General features: G+C 40.2%; 1 protein-coding gene across 6 annotated transcripts in view; it reads right to left on the bottom strand.

Annotated features, from left to right (window-relative positions):
- The window catches only part of ASH1L (ASH1 like histone lysine methyltransferase), a 332,744-nt gene that overhangs the window by 96,050 nt on the left and 219,571 nt on the right, over positions 1–17,123 (bottom strand). For all 6 annotated transcript variants that reach the window (XM_032154245.2, XM_032154247.2, XM_032154243.2 and 3 more), the window contains one exon: positions 8,989–9,730. In XM_032154245.2, the coding sequence (XP_032010136.1) occupies positions 8,989–9,730 (742 nt within the window). The remainder of the gene's footprint in view (positions 1–8,988; positions 9,731–17,123) is intronic.

Genomic DNA, 17,123 nt, shown 5'->3' with positions numbered 1-17,123 from the left:
AGCTGGGTGTGGTGGTGGGCACCTCTAATCCCAGCTACTCAGAAGACTGAGGCAGGAGAATTGCTTGAACCCAGGAGGTGGAGGTTGCAGTAAGCCAAGATTGTGCCACTGCACTCTAGCTTGGGTGACAAGAATGAAATTCCATCTCAAAAAAAAAATCTATATAAAATATATAATATATATAATATAATATGTATGATATATAATATATAATATGTATGATATATAATATATAATATAATATGTATTATATATAATATATAATATAATATGTATTATATATAATATATATTATATCTGTATTATATATAATATATATTATATCTATTATATATATAATTATATATATATTATATCTATAATATATATATAATTATATGTAATATTATATCTATAATATATATAAGTTGGGAACATGCCCCCCAAAATCTGGCCATAAACTGGCCCCAAAACTGGCCATAGACAAAATCTCTTCAGCACTGTGACATGTTCATGATGGCCATGACACCCACGCTAGAAGGTTGTGGGTTTACCGGAATGAGGGCAAGGAACACCTGGCCCACCCAGGGTGGAAAACTGCTTAAAGGCGTTCTTAAATCACAAACAACAGCATGAGCGATCTGTGCCTTAAGGGCATGCTCCTGCTGCAGGTAACTAGCCAAACCCATCCCTTTATTTTGGCCCATCCCTTTGTTTCCCATAAGGAATACTTTTAGTTAATCCCATTTCCCATAAGGGATACTTACAGTTAATCTAATATCTATAGAAACAATGCTAATGACTGGCTTGCTATTAATAAATATGTGGGTAAATCTCTGTTCGGGGCTCTCAGCTATGAAGGCTGTGAGACCCCTGATTTCCCACTTCGCACCTCTATGTTTCTGTGTGTGTGTCTTTAATTCCTCTAGCGCCACTGGGTTAGGGTCTCCCCGACCGGCATATATATATATATATATATAATGCTTTAGAGAAATTAGTGTCCATATCCACCAGTGGACATTAGAGGAATATTAAAAGCAGTTTTTTGGGGCAATAACCTCAAGTTGAAAATAATCCAAGAGTAAAATCGAAGAACTGTATTGCACACAATGAAACAACACATTAAAACTACAGCAACATGTATTAACATATATAATTTAACATGAATTATGTTGAGCAAAAAAAGGTGAGACACAATAGCATATGTCCTCTATAATTAATTTTTTTTGTTTGTTTTTGCTTTTTTGAGACAGGGTCTCACTCTGTCACCCTGGGTGGAGTGCAGTGATGTGATCTTGGCTCACTGCAATCTCAACCTCCTGGGCTCAAGTGATTCTCCCACTTGGCTTCCTGAGTAGCTAGGACTACAGGCGTGTGCTACCACAACTGGCTAACTTTTTGTATTTTTAGTAGAGATGATGTTGCCTAGGCTAGTCTCAAACTCCTGGGTTCAAGCGATCCACACGCCTCAGCTTTCAAAAGTGCTGAAATTACAGGCATGAGTTATGGCACCCAACCTGTATAATTAGATTTCCATGAAATTCAGGAAGAATGAGCTGTATTGTTTAGAGCTGCACACATAAATAGTATTTTAAAAGGTAAATACGTGGTTACCTTAAAACTCAGAAGATTGGTTATAGCTTCTGGCAAGAAAAGGGGTCTACAAACAGGGAAAGTATGGTCACCTCCTGAATATTTATATGGGTATTACCTTTACAGAAAATCTACTTAGCTTATGTTATGTATTCTCTTGTTTGTCTCTTATTTGTTTGTTTTTTTTGAGACAGGGTCTCACTTTGTCACCCAGGCTGGAATGTGGTGGCACGATTATGGCTCACTGCAGCCTTGACCTCCTGGACAAGCTCAAGCAATCCCTCACACCTCAGCCTCCCTAGTAGCTGGGACTACAGGCACACATCAGCACGTCCAGCTGATTTTCAATATTTTTTTTTTTTTGAGACGGAGTCTCACTTTGTCGCCCAGGCTGGAGTGCAGTGATGTGATCTCAGCTCGCTGCAACCTCTGCCTGCCAGGTTTAAGCAATTCTCCTGCCTCAGCCTCCCGAGTAGCTGGGATTACAGGCATGCGCCATCACACTGGGATGATTTTTAAGTTTTTTGTAGAGATGGAGTTTCCCTATGTTTCCCAGGGTGGTCTCGAACCCCTGGGCTCCAGCAATACTCCTGCCTCTGCCTCCCAAAGTGCTGGGACTACAGGTGTGAGCCACCTCATCTGGCCTGTTTATGTATTCTCTTTAGGTGTATCCTCTTCCGTTTGCAGCCCATATTCTCTTTAATGAGATGGGAATAATATTTTTCTTGAAAGTGTGGTAGAAGTTAAAATTGGGTCTGATGCTGTCCTTGGGGCAAGACTTTAAATAACAGATTCAATTTATGCAATAGGGGTGCTCAGGTAATTTCTTTTGAGTATGTTTTGTTAAAATTATATTTTTCTAGGAACATGTCCGTTTCAACAGTTTTCTGATTTGATGGGCTTAAAGTTCTTACAGTAGTAAATTTTTAATCTCTTATACACATTTTATTTCCTTTTTAATCCCTAATTATTCCCTTTCTCATTCCTATTGATCGGCTTTACCAGAAGTTTGTCTATTCCATTAGTTTTCAAAGAACTTTGGTCTTAAAAGTGACTCTTATTGTTACACATTTACCTTATTTTATTAATTTAAGGTATATGTTTTATATTCTTCCAATACCATTTTCAGGCTCATTCACTTGTTCTTTTAATTTCTTATTTTCATAAAATTGTTTTTAGAAATAGGGTTTTGCCATTGCCCAAGCTGGTCTCAAACTCCTGGGTTCAACCAATCCTCCAGCCTCAGCCTCCAGAGTAGCTGAGACTATTGGTGTGGCCAGCAAGCTCTTAACAATTTTTTTCGGTCACGTGCGGTAGCTCACGCCTGTAATCCCAGCACTTTGGGAGGCCAAGGCGGGTGGACTTGAGGTCACGAGTTCGAGACTAGCCTGGCCAATATGGTGAAACCCTGTCTCTACTAAAAATGCAAAAATTAGCCGGGCATGGTGGCAGGCACCTGTAATCCCAGCTACTCCAGAGGCTGAGGCAGGAAAATCGCTTGAACCCACGAGGTGGAGGTTGCAGAAAGCCAAGCCATTGCACTCCAGCCTGGGCAACAGAGCAAGATGCCGTCTCAACAACAACAATGACAACAAATATATAGATAGATAGATAGATAGATAGATAGATAGATAGATAGATAGATAGATAGACAGATATGTATTTATTTATATATAATATACATTATAAGATACATATTTTTAGAGACAAAGTCTCGCTATAATATATATGTATTTTTAGAGACAAGGCCTCTAAAATAATAATAATTATGTATTTTTAGAGGCAAGGTCACACTCTGTCACTGAGGCTGGAGGGCAGTGGAGGAAGACAGCTCACTGCAGCCTCAACCTCCTGAGTGCAAGTGATCCTCCCACCTCAGGCTCCCAAGTAGCTAGAACCACAGACATGAGCCACCATGCTCATTTAATTTTTAAATGTTTTGTAGAGATGGGCCAGGTGCAGTGCTCACACCTGTAATCTTAGCACTTTGGGAGGTAAAGTTGAGAGGATCGCTTGAGTGCAGGAGTTCAAAACCAGCCTGGGTAACATAGTGAGACCCCATCTCCTCAAAAAACATAAAAATTAGCCAGGCCTCGTGGCCCCCGCCTGTAGTCCCAGCCACTGCGGGGGAGGGATGGGGGTGGAGACGCTTGAGCCCGGGAGGCAGAGGTTGCAGTGAACTGAGATTGTGCCACTATAGTAGAGCCTGGGTAACAGAGCAAGACCCTGTCTAAAATAAAAAAATAAAAAAATAAATAGTTTTTTGTAGAGACAGGGTAGCTACAACCAGCCACACTGCTCAGGCTGTCTTGAACTCCTGGCCTCAAGTGATCCTCCTGCCTCAGCCTCCCAACCTGCTGGGATTACAGGTGTACAGGTGTGAGCCACCACACCTGGCCTGATTTTATTTTTTACAGGAATAATTTATAAGTGTTTTAAAAATATACCTTTTTCTTTTTAAAACCAGGATTTGAACCTAGGTTTTCTGAGCCTAGAAGCCCACCTCATAACCATTAAACTCTTCCTGTGCATTCTGGTTTTATATTAATCAACAAACAGTGACCAAAATCTTTAATATACCATACAAGGTTCTTGGCACAATCTAATTCCTACAACCTCTGTCTCTATCCCATGCTACTCTACTCCATGTTTTGACCACAAAAGCTTTCTATCGCTTGCCTGAAACTGTCATGCCTTTTCAGACTTTTGTGTATGCTCTCTCCTCACTCCTTTAAATAACAGATGAAGCCTATTCTTCACATTTTTAGCATAGTCCTTACTTGTTCTGGGAAACTAAGTTAATTATTTCTATTATATACAGTACTCTTATAACTCTAAGTAACTCTTCATAATAGCACTTGGATGGTTAAAATCCATGAAGATAGGAAAAGTTTCTAGATTTACTCACCACTGTATCAATTCTAAGTACATGAAACATAATAATCTTCCAACAAATACTAATTGAAGAAATAAATGAATACATATTATATAACAAGTACTAGTGTAAGCTTCCAGTTAGAACAAGTTGAAAAACTGTTGCTGTCTCTGGGAACTCAGTGTGTCATGTCCTTCCCTATACAATCTCTTGAGGGCAGAAATTTTATCTTTCTCTTTATAATCTCTTCAAATCTCAGAACACAGTCTTGTGAAAAAGTATGTGTTTAATTTTGCTGACCATGATACTAGAATTTGCTGGAATAGAAAGGCTAACCTATTCAAAAGCCTTTTTTTTGTTGTTGAGACAAAGTCTTACTCTGTCATCCAGATTGGTGTGCAGTGGTACAATCTAGGCTCACTGCAACCTCTGCTTCCCTGGCTCAAGTGATCCCCCCACCTCAGCCTCCCAAGTAGCTGGGACCACAGGCGTGCAACACCACCACGCCCAGCTAATTTATTGTATTTTTTGGTAAAGACGGGGTTTCACCATGTTGCCCAGGCTGATGAAAGCCTTTTCTTGAAGCACATTTTAAAGATGACCCTTCCTAACATAAATGGTCAAGATGTCTCAAACTACAGTAAAGGTAGAAATCATCCTCCTTGTCAGTGTTTTAAAGCTTCAATAATTAAATTGCTATGACAGAGATACCAAAATAGACTGATAGAAAAGAATATAAAAATATTTGAAAAGACCCTAAGATCTAACAATATATAAGAATTTAGGATGGCCGGGCGCCGTAGCTCACACCTGTAATCCCAGCACTTTGGGAGGCCGAGGCGGGAGGATCATCCGGTTAAGAGTTTGAGACCGGCCTGACCAATATGGTAAAACCCCGTCTCTACTAAAAATACAAAAAAATTAGCCCGGCGTGGTGGTGTGCACCTGTAATCCCAGCTACTCAGGAGGAGAATCACTTGAACCTGGGAGGCAGAGGTTGCAGTGAACCGAGATTGTGCCACTATATTCCAGCCTGGGCAACAGAGCGAGACTCTGTCTCAAAAAAAAAAAAAAAAAAGAATTTAGTGCTGGGTGTGGTGAGTCATGCCTGTAATCTCAGCACTTTGGGAGGCCAAGGCAGGCGGATCACTTGAGGTCAGGAGTTCGAGAACTGCCTGGCCAACATGGGGAAACCCCGTCTCTACTAAAAATACAAAAATTAGCTGGGCATGGTGGTGCATGCTTGTAATCCCAGCTACTTGGGTGGCTGAGGCATGAGAATCCCTTGAACCCAGGAGACAGAGGTTGCAGTGAGCCAAGATTGCGCCACTGCATTCCAGCCTGGATGACTCCGTCTCAAAAACAATAACAATAACAGCAACAACAACAAAAACTTACTATATGATAAATGTATCATTCCAAATAAGTTGGGAATGGCTAAACTAATCAACAGTACTGAAAGAAAATTAAACCTCTAACTCATAGCTAATATTCAGTACTACATAAGTGACATAAAGAGCTAAATATAAAAAAGCAAGATCTAGTCAATCACAACAGTGTAATTACATAAATTATGATATATTCCTACCACAGTGTAAGCTAATTCTGTATGTTCTGATGACAAGCTCTCAGCATTAAAGAATACACAATGTACTGTTAACAGCGTTATCCATGGAGAGAAGAATGGGATAAGAGGAAGTGACAGCACATGAAAGAGACTTTTACTTTTAAATCAGTAAACTACTAGTTTCATTAAATTATTTATTACCAGCGTGTATTGCTTCTGAAATTAAAAAATATATTCTCTAGAAAAAAGCAATGATTTTTATACAGGTGGATGGGAAAAAAAAAAAAACCCTCTCTATACAGGATTCACCAGGAGAGATGATAGAGAATAGGAGTAAGAGTGAACATGCCACATTAAGAAAAGCCATTTATAAATGATGAACATTAAATTGGTTCATTAAAAAATATTAAATATGGGCCAGGCGTGGTGGCTCACGCCTGTAATCCCAGCACTTTGGGAGGCTGAGACGGGTGGATCACCCGAGGTTAGAAGTTCGAGGCTAGCCTGGCCAACATGGTGAAACCTTGTCTCTACTAAAAATACAAAAATTAGCCAGGCATGGTGGTGCACACCTGTAATCCCAGCTACTTGAGTGGCTGATGCAGGAGAATCACTTGAACCCGGGAGGTGGAGGTTGCAGGGAGTGGAGATCGTGCCATTGCACTCCAGGCTGGGTGACAGAGTGAAACTCCGTCTCAAAAAAAAAAATAAATAAATAAATAAAAATAAAAATGGTTTATTGCCTGTGCCTTTGTTATTACATCTAAGAAATCACGGCCAAATTCAATGCTGTGAAGCTTCTGCCCTATATTTTCTCCTAAGAGTTTACAGTTTTATTTTTATTTATTTATTTATTTTGAGACAAAGTTTTGCTCTTGTTGCCCAGGCTGGAGTGTGATGGCACAATCTCGGCTCACTGCAACCTCCACCTCCCGTGTTCAAGGGATTCTCCTGCCTCAGCCTCCTGAGTAGCTGGGATTACAGGCATGTGCCACCATGCCTGGCTAATTTTGTATTTTTAGTAGAGACGGGGTTTCTCCATGTTGATCAGGCTGGTCTCGAACTCCTGACCCTCAGGTGATCCGCCTGCCTCAGGCTCCCAAAGTGCTGGGATTACAGGCGTGAGCCACCGTGCCTGCCTTTTTTTTTTTTTTTTTTTTTTGAGAAGGAGTCTCGCTCTGTTGCCCAGGCTGGAGTGCAGTGGCGCGATCTCAGCTCACCACAACCTCTGCCTCCTGGGTTCAAGCAATTCTCCTGCCTCAGCCTCCCAAGTAGCTGGGATTACAGGCGCACACCACCACGCCTTGCTAATTTTTCTATTTTTAGTAGAGATGGGGTTTCACTATTTTGGTTAGGCTGGTCTTGAACTCCTGACCTCGTGATCTGCCCACCTCTGCCTCCCAAAGTGCTAGAATTACAGGCATGAGCCACCGCGCCTGGCCAAGAGTTTATGGTTTTAGATTTTACATCTTTGATCCATTTTGAGTTAAATTTTGTATATGGTTTAAGGTAAGACTACAACTTCATTCTTTTGCATGCAGATACCCAGTTTTCCCAGCATGATTTGTTAAAAAAGACTGTCCTTTACCTCGCTAAATGGTTTTGGCACCTTTGTGAAAAATCATCTGACCATGCATGCAAGGTTCTATTTCTGGGCTCTCTATTCTACTCCATTGGTCTATATGTCTGTCTTTATGCTACTACCATATGGTTTTGATTACCATAGCTTTACAGATAAAACAGACAATTGGACTTCATAGATATCAAAAAATTTTGTACGTCAAAAGACAGCATAAACAAAGTAAAAACGCAATCCACAGAATGGGTGAAAAGATTTGCTTATATGCCGGATAAGAGACTAATATCCAGAATATATTGAGAACTGCTAAAACTCAACAACAAACCAAACAACCCAATCAAAAAATTGAAAAAGTGATTGAGTAGACATTTCTCTAAAGATACACAAATGGCCAAAAAGCATATGAAAATATGTTTGTCACTAATCATTAGGGAACAGCAAATTAAAACTACAATGAGATACCCATCTCATACTCATTTGGATGGCTGCTATAAAAAAAATTGAAAATAGCAAGTGTTGGTGAGGATGTAAAGTAACTGAAATCCTTGTGCACTGTAACTCAAATCTTTGTGCATGCAAAATGGTATAGCCCTTGTGGAAAACAGTATGGCAGTTCCTCAAAAAATTAAAAATAGAAATGTCATATGATCCAGCAATTCCACTTCTGAGAATATACCCAAGGTTAAAGCAGGGTCTGAAAGAGGTATTTGTATACCCACTGTCACAGCGGTGTTACGGCATGGAAACACCCCAGGTATCCATCAATGGATGAACGGGTAAGCAAAATGTGGTATGCACATAAAGTGATCACAGAGCTCATACATCTCTATATTGGATAAAATACATAATCTTTCTGGGCCTTGATTTCCTTTGTCTGTAAAGTGAGTGGGTTCAGAGTAGATTCTTACTTGCCCTTTGCTTCTTTTTTGTTTGTTTTTGAGACAGGGTCTCGCTCTGTCGCCCAGGTTGGAGTGCAGCGGTACAATCTTGGCTCACTGCAGCCTCCTGGATTCAAGCGATTCTCCCTCCTCAGCCTCCTGAGTAGCTGGGATTACAGGAATGCACTGCCACATCTAGCTAATTTTTATATTTTTAGTAGAGACAAGGTTTACCATGTCGGCCAGGCCGGTCTTGAACTCCTCACCTTAAGTGATCCATCCACCTCAGCCTCCCAAAGTGCTGGGATTACAGGTGTGAGCCACTGCACCTAGCCTCTCTGGTTCTTAATTATAACTTGTAAAAGCAATACATAAGAACAGTTTTTGAAAAGAAATGGTCTCATATAGTAAAAAATGAAAGGTTATAAGATGAAATTAATAATTCAGCTATACAGTTACATTATAGTTTTTCAAAGCTAGTTGCCTCTACTCAGATAATATGTTAAACGAGGATTACCTTTTATTATTCTCTTGCTCTTCTTCCTCTGGTAATGGTTTCTGCTTTTTTCTGGTCTGTTCTTCCAATAGCCAACCTTTTCTCTTCAACCCCTTTTTATGTTCTGGGTTCAGATTTACACTCTGAACAACAGCCTCGATTACATCTGTAACTGTATCAGGACTGAGGTGCAGTGCTGCTCCTTCCTCGCCTCTGTTCAATTCTGGGTTGACAAACTGAGCAGCCTGGAATGCTTGCATTGATACGACAGCCTGAAGGGGACATTTCCGAGGTCGACCTGGCCTACGCTTCACAAAGTTATTCCCTGTCCTGGCCTGCCTTTGAAGTTTTTTGGCTTTTAAAATTTTATTGACATGGTCTAGGTTTTTCTTTGTGGCCAAGATTTTGTCGTAATTGCACATTTTCCGAGCTTGGCGTTGCATAGCTTCCACTACACTTCTCTTGATATGATGGGGGGAACAGCTGCTTGTCAACTTTTCAGATAGGAGTGAGATGCTATTATTGCAAGAGTCACTTGCGACTGCAGGCACTAAAAGGCTGTCTGGTTTTCCCAGGGTTCGGTCCTTGCTGTGGCTACGGCCTGGACTGGAAGAAGGTGGTGCAGAGGCAGTTGCAATCACAGCATCAATACTTTTCTCCATGGGCTCTTGGTCCTCATTTTGTACCATCCGCTGCAGCAGACTATCCACAGAGTCATCCCCAGAAGCAACTAATCTTGGACTTCGAGAGGGAACTCCATTTACTGAAAGAGACAACAAATCACACATAGACAAAATTGGACACAGCTAGTTATTTAAATAAGTTTTTCCACAGATAAAAGGGAGTACTACTCTACTTTCCATAGCAAGATTACACATCATAGGTAAATTGATGGTTTACTTTCCTGAAAAAGGTTATTACAACAAGATAAAACCAAAATTGGCCTATATTTCTCTAATAATATGTAAATTTAAAAAGAACAACTCTCACTTTGAGGTAAGGAGTGAAAGAAATTTAATTCTTCAAAAATGAAGGTCAAAAACAAAAAATAAATAAATAAAAAATTAAGGTCCAGTTAAGCTAAGGGACTTAAATGTTAGATAAAGGGTGGGCACAGTGGCTCATGTCTGTAATCCCAGTATTCTGGGAGGCCAAGGCAGGAGGAATGCCTGAGCTAAGGAATTCGAGATCAGCCTAGGGAACATAGCAAAAAGCTGTCTTTACAAACAATATAAAAAAATTAGCCAGGCATGCTGGCTAACACCTATAGTCACAGCTATTTATGAGGCTAAGTTGGGAAGATTGCTTGAGCCTGGGAGGTCGACGCTGCAGTGAGTCACTGCACTCTAATCAGGACGACAGAGCGAGACTCTGTCTCAAAAAATACTAATAATTTAAAAATCAGTTCAAAATAAGTCACTTCCCACGCTGCCTAGTTTACTACTATTATTCATGGGTCATACTTCTCCAAAGTTAATTAATGGATTTCTTATCTATATGACTTTTAAATGTGATAACTATACTAGATTTTCCTTTATTAGCCTCAGGCATTCTAGATTCCCATATCATCAGACTGTGGAATTTTTCTCAAATTACCAATAACTTTCTTCAAATAATATCCAATAGCCTTGTCTAAATTTTTAAGACTTTTTTTTAAATTTTACTTTATCATCAACTCTGGCCTATAGACCCTTGTCTCAATTTGATATTTAAACATTTTCAGGCCAGGAATGGTGGCTCACACCGGTACTCTCAGCATTTTGGGAGGCTGAGGTGGAAGGATCGCTTGAGGCCAGGAGTTCGAGACTAGGCTGGGCAACGTACTGAGACCCTGTCTCAACAAAAAATAAAAATTAGCCCAGTGTGGTTTCCTGTACCCATAGTCCTATCTACTCAGGAGGCTGAGGCAGGTGGACTGCTTGAGCCATGGAGTTTGAGGCTGCAGTGAGCTATGATCACGCCACTGCATTCCAGCCTGGATGACAGAGCAAGACCCTGTGTCTAGAAAAATAATAAAATTTTAAAAAAGTAAAAAATTTCAAACTTAGCTATATTTGATATCACAATTCTTTAAAATCCTGCCTACACTATTTCTGTAATATACTTTAACTTTCAATTACTTGCAACTCCATTAAATTTAACTGTGGAGGTCCTCAATACAGAGTACTTGTTATTTACCTTTTATACTTACTTTCCCACTGGGAACATGTTTATTCTCATAGCCTCAATTATCATCAGTATGTAAGTGACTTCTAAATATTCATACCAATCTTCAGTTTTATCTGAAAATTACCAAAACGAAAAATGACCCCTTCCTTTTCTCCAACTTTTAAATGCTAGAGTTTTTAAAAACTCTCTAGTCTAAGCTTTTTTCCTGTCTCACTCTCTATTCTCTCTTTAGCAATTCTTTTAACTATCATCTATATTCTGATGACTACTGAATTTCTATTTTCTGAATAGACCTTTCTTCTAATTGTCTACTTTTGCATGTTTCACAGGTTTCTCAAACTCATATTCACATCTCATTTCATTTTCGCTCCCTTCAAGCTAGCTCCTCCATCCAGATTCCCTACATCAGTGAATGATACCATAAAGCTAACATTATGTATACTGACCATCAATCATGTGGCAGGACACTGGTTATCCAAGCTCAGGCCACATCATTTATTCTTGCTCCTTCACCCTCCCCACAAATCATAAAATTCTGTCTTCTGTTAGTTTAAACTCTTGAACCTGTCCACTTTCCTTTCTTCTACTACAGCCACCAAGACTAAGATAATGTTATCTCCCTGCCCTGAAGCAATAGTGTAATTCCTTGTGGGGCTATTAAAATATGTACATTAATCTCTTGATGCTTTCCCTACCAAGTTGTAGTCTAGTCCCTCTCTGCTGCCATTAAAGACTTGCCTTAGCAAAGAAATTCAATAGAAGAATGTGATGATTTCCAATGTTATGTTAGAAAAGGTCTCTCTCTCTATCTCCGCCCCCCACCCCCACCCCAGCCCTGCCACAAGCCCTTGGATTCAAGCTTCCAAGCTGTAAGGAAGCCCAAGCAATGAGGTGGCATACTGGCCAATAGAGCCTGCTGAGGTCATAGCCAACAACCAGTATCAACCACCAGATATTTGAATAAAGAATCCTTTTTTTTTTTTGAGACGGAGTCTTGCTCTGTCGCCCAGGCTGGAGTGCAGTGGCACAAACTCGGCTCACTGCAAGCTCCACCTCCCGGGTTCACACCATTCTCGTGCCTCAGCCTCCTGAGTAGCTGGGACTACAGGTGCCCACCATCACACTTGGCTAATTTATTTTTGTATTTTTTAGTAGATACGGAGTTTCACCATGTTAGCCAGGATGGTCTTGATCTCCTGACCTCATGATCTGCCTGCCTTGGCCTCCCAAAGTGCTGGGATTACAGGCATGAGCCACTACGCCCAGCCTTTTTTTTTTTTTTTTTTTTTTTGGAGACAGGGTCTCACTATGTTAACCAGGTTGGAGTGTAGTGGCACAATCTCAGCTCACTGCAACTGCCACCTCCCAGGCTCAAGCGACCCTTCCACCTCAGCCTCCTGAGTAGCTGGGACTACAGGCATACACCACCATGCCCAGCTACTTTTTGGTATTTTTTGTAGAGACGGAGTTTTGCCATGTTGCCTAGACTGGTCTCAAACTCCTGAGCTCAAATGATCCGACCACCTCAGCTTCCCAAAGTGTTGGGATTACAGGTATGAGCCGCCTGCCTGGCCAAACAAGCAATATTTTGAGATGACTTTACCTCACCACCATGTGGTTACAACCAAAGGAAGGGAATCCTGAGAAACTGTGAGATGATAACTGATTATTATTGTTTCATGACAGTAGTTCAAGGTGCTTTGTTATGCAGCAATAGACAATTGAAACATTGTTCTTCCTGCTTCTACTTTAATCATCCTCCAACTCATTCTTTAGACAGCAGCTGGAGTGATCTTTAAAAAAAAACACAAAGGCCCGGCAAAGTGGCTCATGCCTGTAATCCCAGCACTTTGGGAGGCTGAGGCGGGCAGATCAGGTCAGGAGTTTGAAACCAGCCTGGCCAACATGGTGAAGCCCCATCTCTACTAAAAATACAAAAATTAGCCGGGTGTGGTGGCAGGCGCCTGTAATCCCAGCTACTTGTGAGGCTGAGGCAGGAGAACTGCTTCAACCTGGGAGGCAGAGGTTTGCAGTGAGCCGAGATCATGCTATTGCACTCCAGCCTGGGTGACAAGAGCAAGACTCCGTCTCAAAAAAAAAAAGAAAAAACCAAAAACAAAAATCAGAAAACAAAAAAAAACTCACAAAATTTATCAGGTTTCAGCTTCTGCTTACAACTCTTAAAAAGGCTCTTACCACATAAAACAACTTCAAAATTATTATTACCTTTTCTTCCAGCCTCAATCTCATATTATCTTAGACCCTTAATTCTAGTAATAATAAACTTCAGTTCCTTAAACTCATCATGTTTTTTCTTGATTCAAGGCCTTTGAGTCTGCCTTTCTCTCTACCTGGAACAATCTTTCTCCACAAATTCATCTGCTTAATGACTATTCATTCTTTAGTTTACAGTGAGGACACAATTTCCTGAACGGTTATTTACCTGACCAGGAAGCACCCTCCTCATTCTTAATTTAGGTCCCCTATTAAGAATTATCATAATACTTTCTCCTTTCCTAACACTAATCACACTTCAAATTAGTGGTTTAACGTATGTAATTCTCAGACAATGTTTGGTCCATTAACGTGGTGACTATATTCATCAAAATCACTTTTTATCTCCAATAACTAGGACATAATTCATCAACACGTAGTTGAAGAATGAATCCTGGGATCAAAATCTTGGAATTATTTTTATCTCCTCTATCCCTTCATCAACTACTCAGAGCTACCAATGCATTTAATCCATGAATATCAGTTTAAAAGAGAATCCTAAAATGGGTACACACTTTTGAAGCCTCCTTCCTGGGCCATTCACCTAGAGCTATTAATACCTCACACTTCATTTTTGAATTGTTCCTGTCTTCACAAATGCTGGCCTGCCAATTTATGTTTCTTGGTAGTCTAGAACATGATGCTGCACACTATATTTTAGATGTAACTTATTTTCAAAATTAAGTTCACTGTGGTAAAGTACCACATAAAATTCAATGCATGTTTTTTATATATACATTTTTGAGTTTTGAAAAATTTACCATGTAGCCATCATAACTAATATATAGAACATTTCTGTCACCCTAAAAAGTTATTGTGTGTCCTTTCCAAGAAAATAAATTGCCTGTCATCCACAGCCTCAGAGAAGAAACAACTGATCTGATTCCTATTATATATTAAGTTTGCTTTTCTAGAAGTTCATATACATGAAAAGATAGAATATGTATTTTATTGTACGGCTTCATTCACACAGCATAAATCTGAGAATCACTCACATTGCCACATTTCTTTTTACTGTTCCTTTTTACTATTCATATTTCTTTTTACAACTGAATTATATGAATATACCATAATTTCTTTACACATTCACCTGGAAATCTGTGTTGTTTCCAGCTTTTAGCCATAAAGAAAAAATATCCGGCCGGGCGCGGTGGCTCACGCTTGTAATCCCAGCACTTTGGGAGGCCGAGGCGGGCGGATCACGAGGTCAGGAGATCGAGACCACGGTGAAACCCCGTCTCTACTAAAAATAGAAAAAAATTAGCCAGGCGTGGTGGCGGGCGCCTGTAGTCCCAGCTACTCGGAGAGGCTGAGGCAGGAGAATGGCGTGAACCCGGGAGGCGGAGCTTGCAGTGAGCCGAGATTGCGCCACTGCACTCCAGCCTGGGTGACAGAGCGAGACTCCGTCTCAAAAAAAAAAAAAAAAAAAAAAAGAAAAAATATCCTATGAACATGTGTGCACATGACATTTTGTTTAAACATATTTTCATTTCTCTTGGGTCAATACCTAAGACTGGAATTACTAAATCTTTTTTTTTGTGATGGAGTCTCGCTCTGTCACTCAGGCTGGAGTGCAGTGGCGTGATCTTGGCTCACTACAACCTCTGCCTCCTGGGTTCAAGTGATTCTCCTGCCTCAGCCTCCCGAGTAGCTGGGACTACAGGTGTGCGCCACCATGCCCGGCTAATTTTTGTAATTTTTGTAGAGATGGGGTTTCGCCATGTTGCCTAGACTGGTCTGGGACTTCTGGGCTCAAGCGATCCACACACTTCTGTCTCCCAAAGTGGTGGTATTACAGGTATGAGCCACCATGCCTGGCTATATTTCGGTTTCTAATTGTTCACTGTATATAGAAATACAATGATTTCTATATGTTGAGCTTAAACACACAGAAATTGTATTGTTAAACTCATTTATCAAGTTCCAGCAACTTTTTAACAAATTCCTTGGGAATTTTCTGCAAATTGTATTATCTCTGAATAAGACATTAAGACTTCACTATAATGCTGAATAGAAGTAGTGGACATCTATACCTTTTCCCCAATCTTAGGGAGGAAGTTTTCAGTCTTTCACCATTAAGTGTTAGGTTAGCTGTAGATTTTTCTGCAAACACCCTGTAATGGGTTGAGCAAATTCTATTCTAGTCTTATTTTCTAAGAGCTTTTTTTTAAAAAATCATGAATGGATGTCAAATTTTGTCAAATATGTTCCCTTAATCTACTTAGACAATTAGGTGATTTTTTCTCATGTATTGTTTTTCTCAAAAAATATTTATTAATTGATTTGAGACTGGGTTATGAGACTGGCTAATTTTTATATTTTTGGTAGAGACGGGGTTTCACCGTGTTGCCAAGGCTGGTCTCCAACTCCTGAGCTCAGGCAATCTGCATGCCTCAGGCTCCCAAAGTGACAGGATTACAGGCGTGAACCACCACACTCAGCCTTGTTACTGCCTGTCTTTTGGGTATAAACCATTTTACCTGGGGTGAGATGATATCTCATTGTAGTTTTGATTTGCATTCCTCTGATAATCAATGATGTTGAGTACCTATGCCTGTTGCCATTTGTAACATCTTCTTTTCAGAAATCTCTCTTCAGTCTTTTGCCCATTTTTAAACGGCTTATTAGACTTTTACCTATAGAGTGGTTTGAATTTATATATTCTGGTTATGAATACTTCATTAGATGTGTAGTTTGCAAATATTTTCTCCCATTCTGTGGGTTGTCTCTTCACTTTATTGACTGTATACTTTGCTGTGCAGAAGCTTTTTTACTTGATTTGATCACATTTATCCATATTTGTTTGGCTGCCTGTGCCTCTGGGGTATTGCTCATAAATTTTCGTTCAGATCAATATCCGGGAGAGTTTTCCCAACGTTTTCTTATAGTAGTTTCATACTTTTGAGATCTTAGATTTAAGCCTTTCATCCATTTTGATTTCAGTTTTTGTATGTGCTGAGAGACAGGGGTCAAGTTTTTCTTTTGCATATGAATATCCAGTATTTCCAGCACTATTTATTGAAGAGACTTTATGCTCTTGGGACCTTTGTCAAAAATAAGTTCACTGTAGGTGTGTGGATTTGTTTCTGGGTTCTCTCTCCTGTTCCACTGGTCTATGTGTCTATTTTTATGCTAGTACCATGCTGTTTTGGTTATTATAGCTCTGCAGTATAACTGAAGTCAGGTAAAGTTATTTCTCCCATTCAGCTTAGAAATAGCTTTGGCGCCTGGGTGACAGAGCGAGACTCCGTCTCAAAAAAAAAAAAAAAAAGAAATAGCTTTGGCTATTCAGGGCTAATTTTTATTTTTCTTTTCGTTTTGTTGGTGTTGTTGCTGTTACTGTTTTGAGATGGGTCTTGCCAAGGTGCTCAGACTGGCCTCAAACTCCTTGGCTTAAGCAGTCTTTTCCCTGCTTCAGTCACCCAGGTAGCTAAGACTTCAGGCACACCACCCAACTTTTACTTTCTTCTTTTTTGAGATGGACTCACTCTGTCGCCCAGGCTGGAGTGCAGTGGTGCAATCTCAGCTCACTGCAACCTCTGCCTCCCAGTTCAAGCAATTCTCCTGCCTCAGACTCCTAAGTAGCTGGGATTACAGGTGCACGTGACCATGCCCAGCTATTTTTTGTATTTTTTTAGTAGAGACTGGGTTTCACCATGTTGGTCAGGCTGGTCTCAAACTCCTGACCTCGTGATCTGCCTGCCTAGGCCTCC

Source organism: Hylobates moloch, unplaced genomic scaffold, assembly GCF_009828535.3.
Source record: "Hylobates moloch isolate HMO894 unplaced genomic scaffold, HMol_V3 SCAFFOLD_5, whole genome shotgun sequence".
NCBI lineage: Eukaryota > Metazoa > Chordata > Mammalia > Primates > Hylobatidae > Hylobates > Hylobates moloch.
The sequence above is the reverse complement of the archived record's forward strand: the minus strand, read 5'-3'. Positions and strand labels throughout refer to the sequence as shown.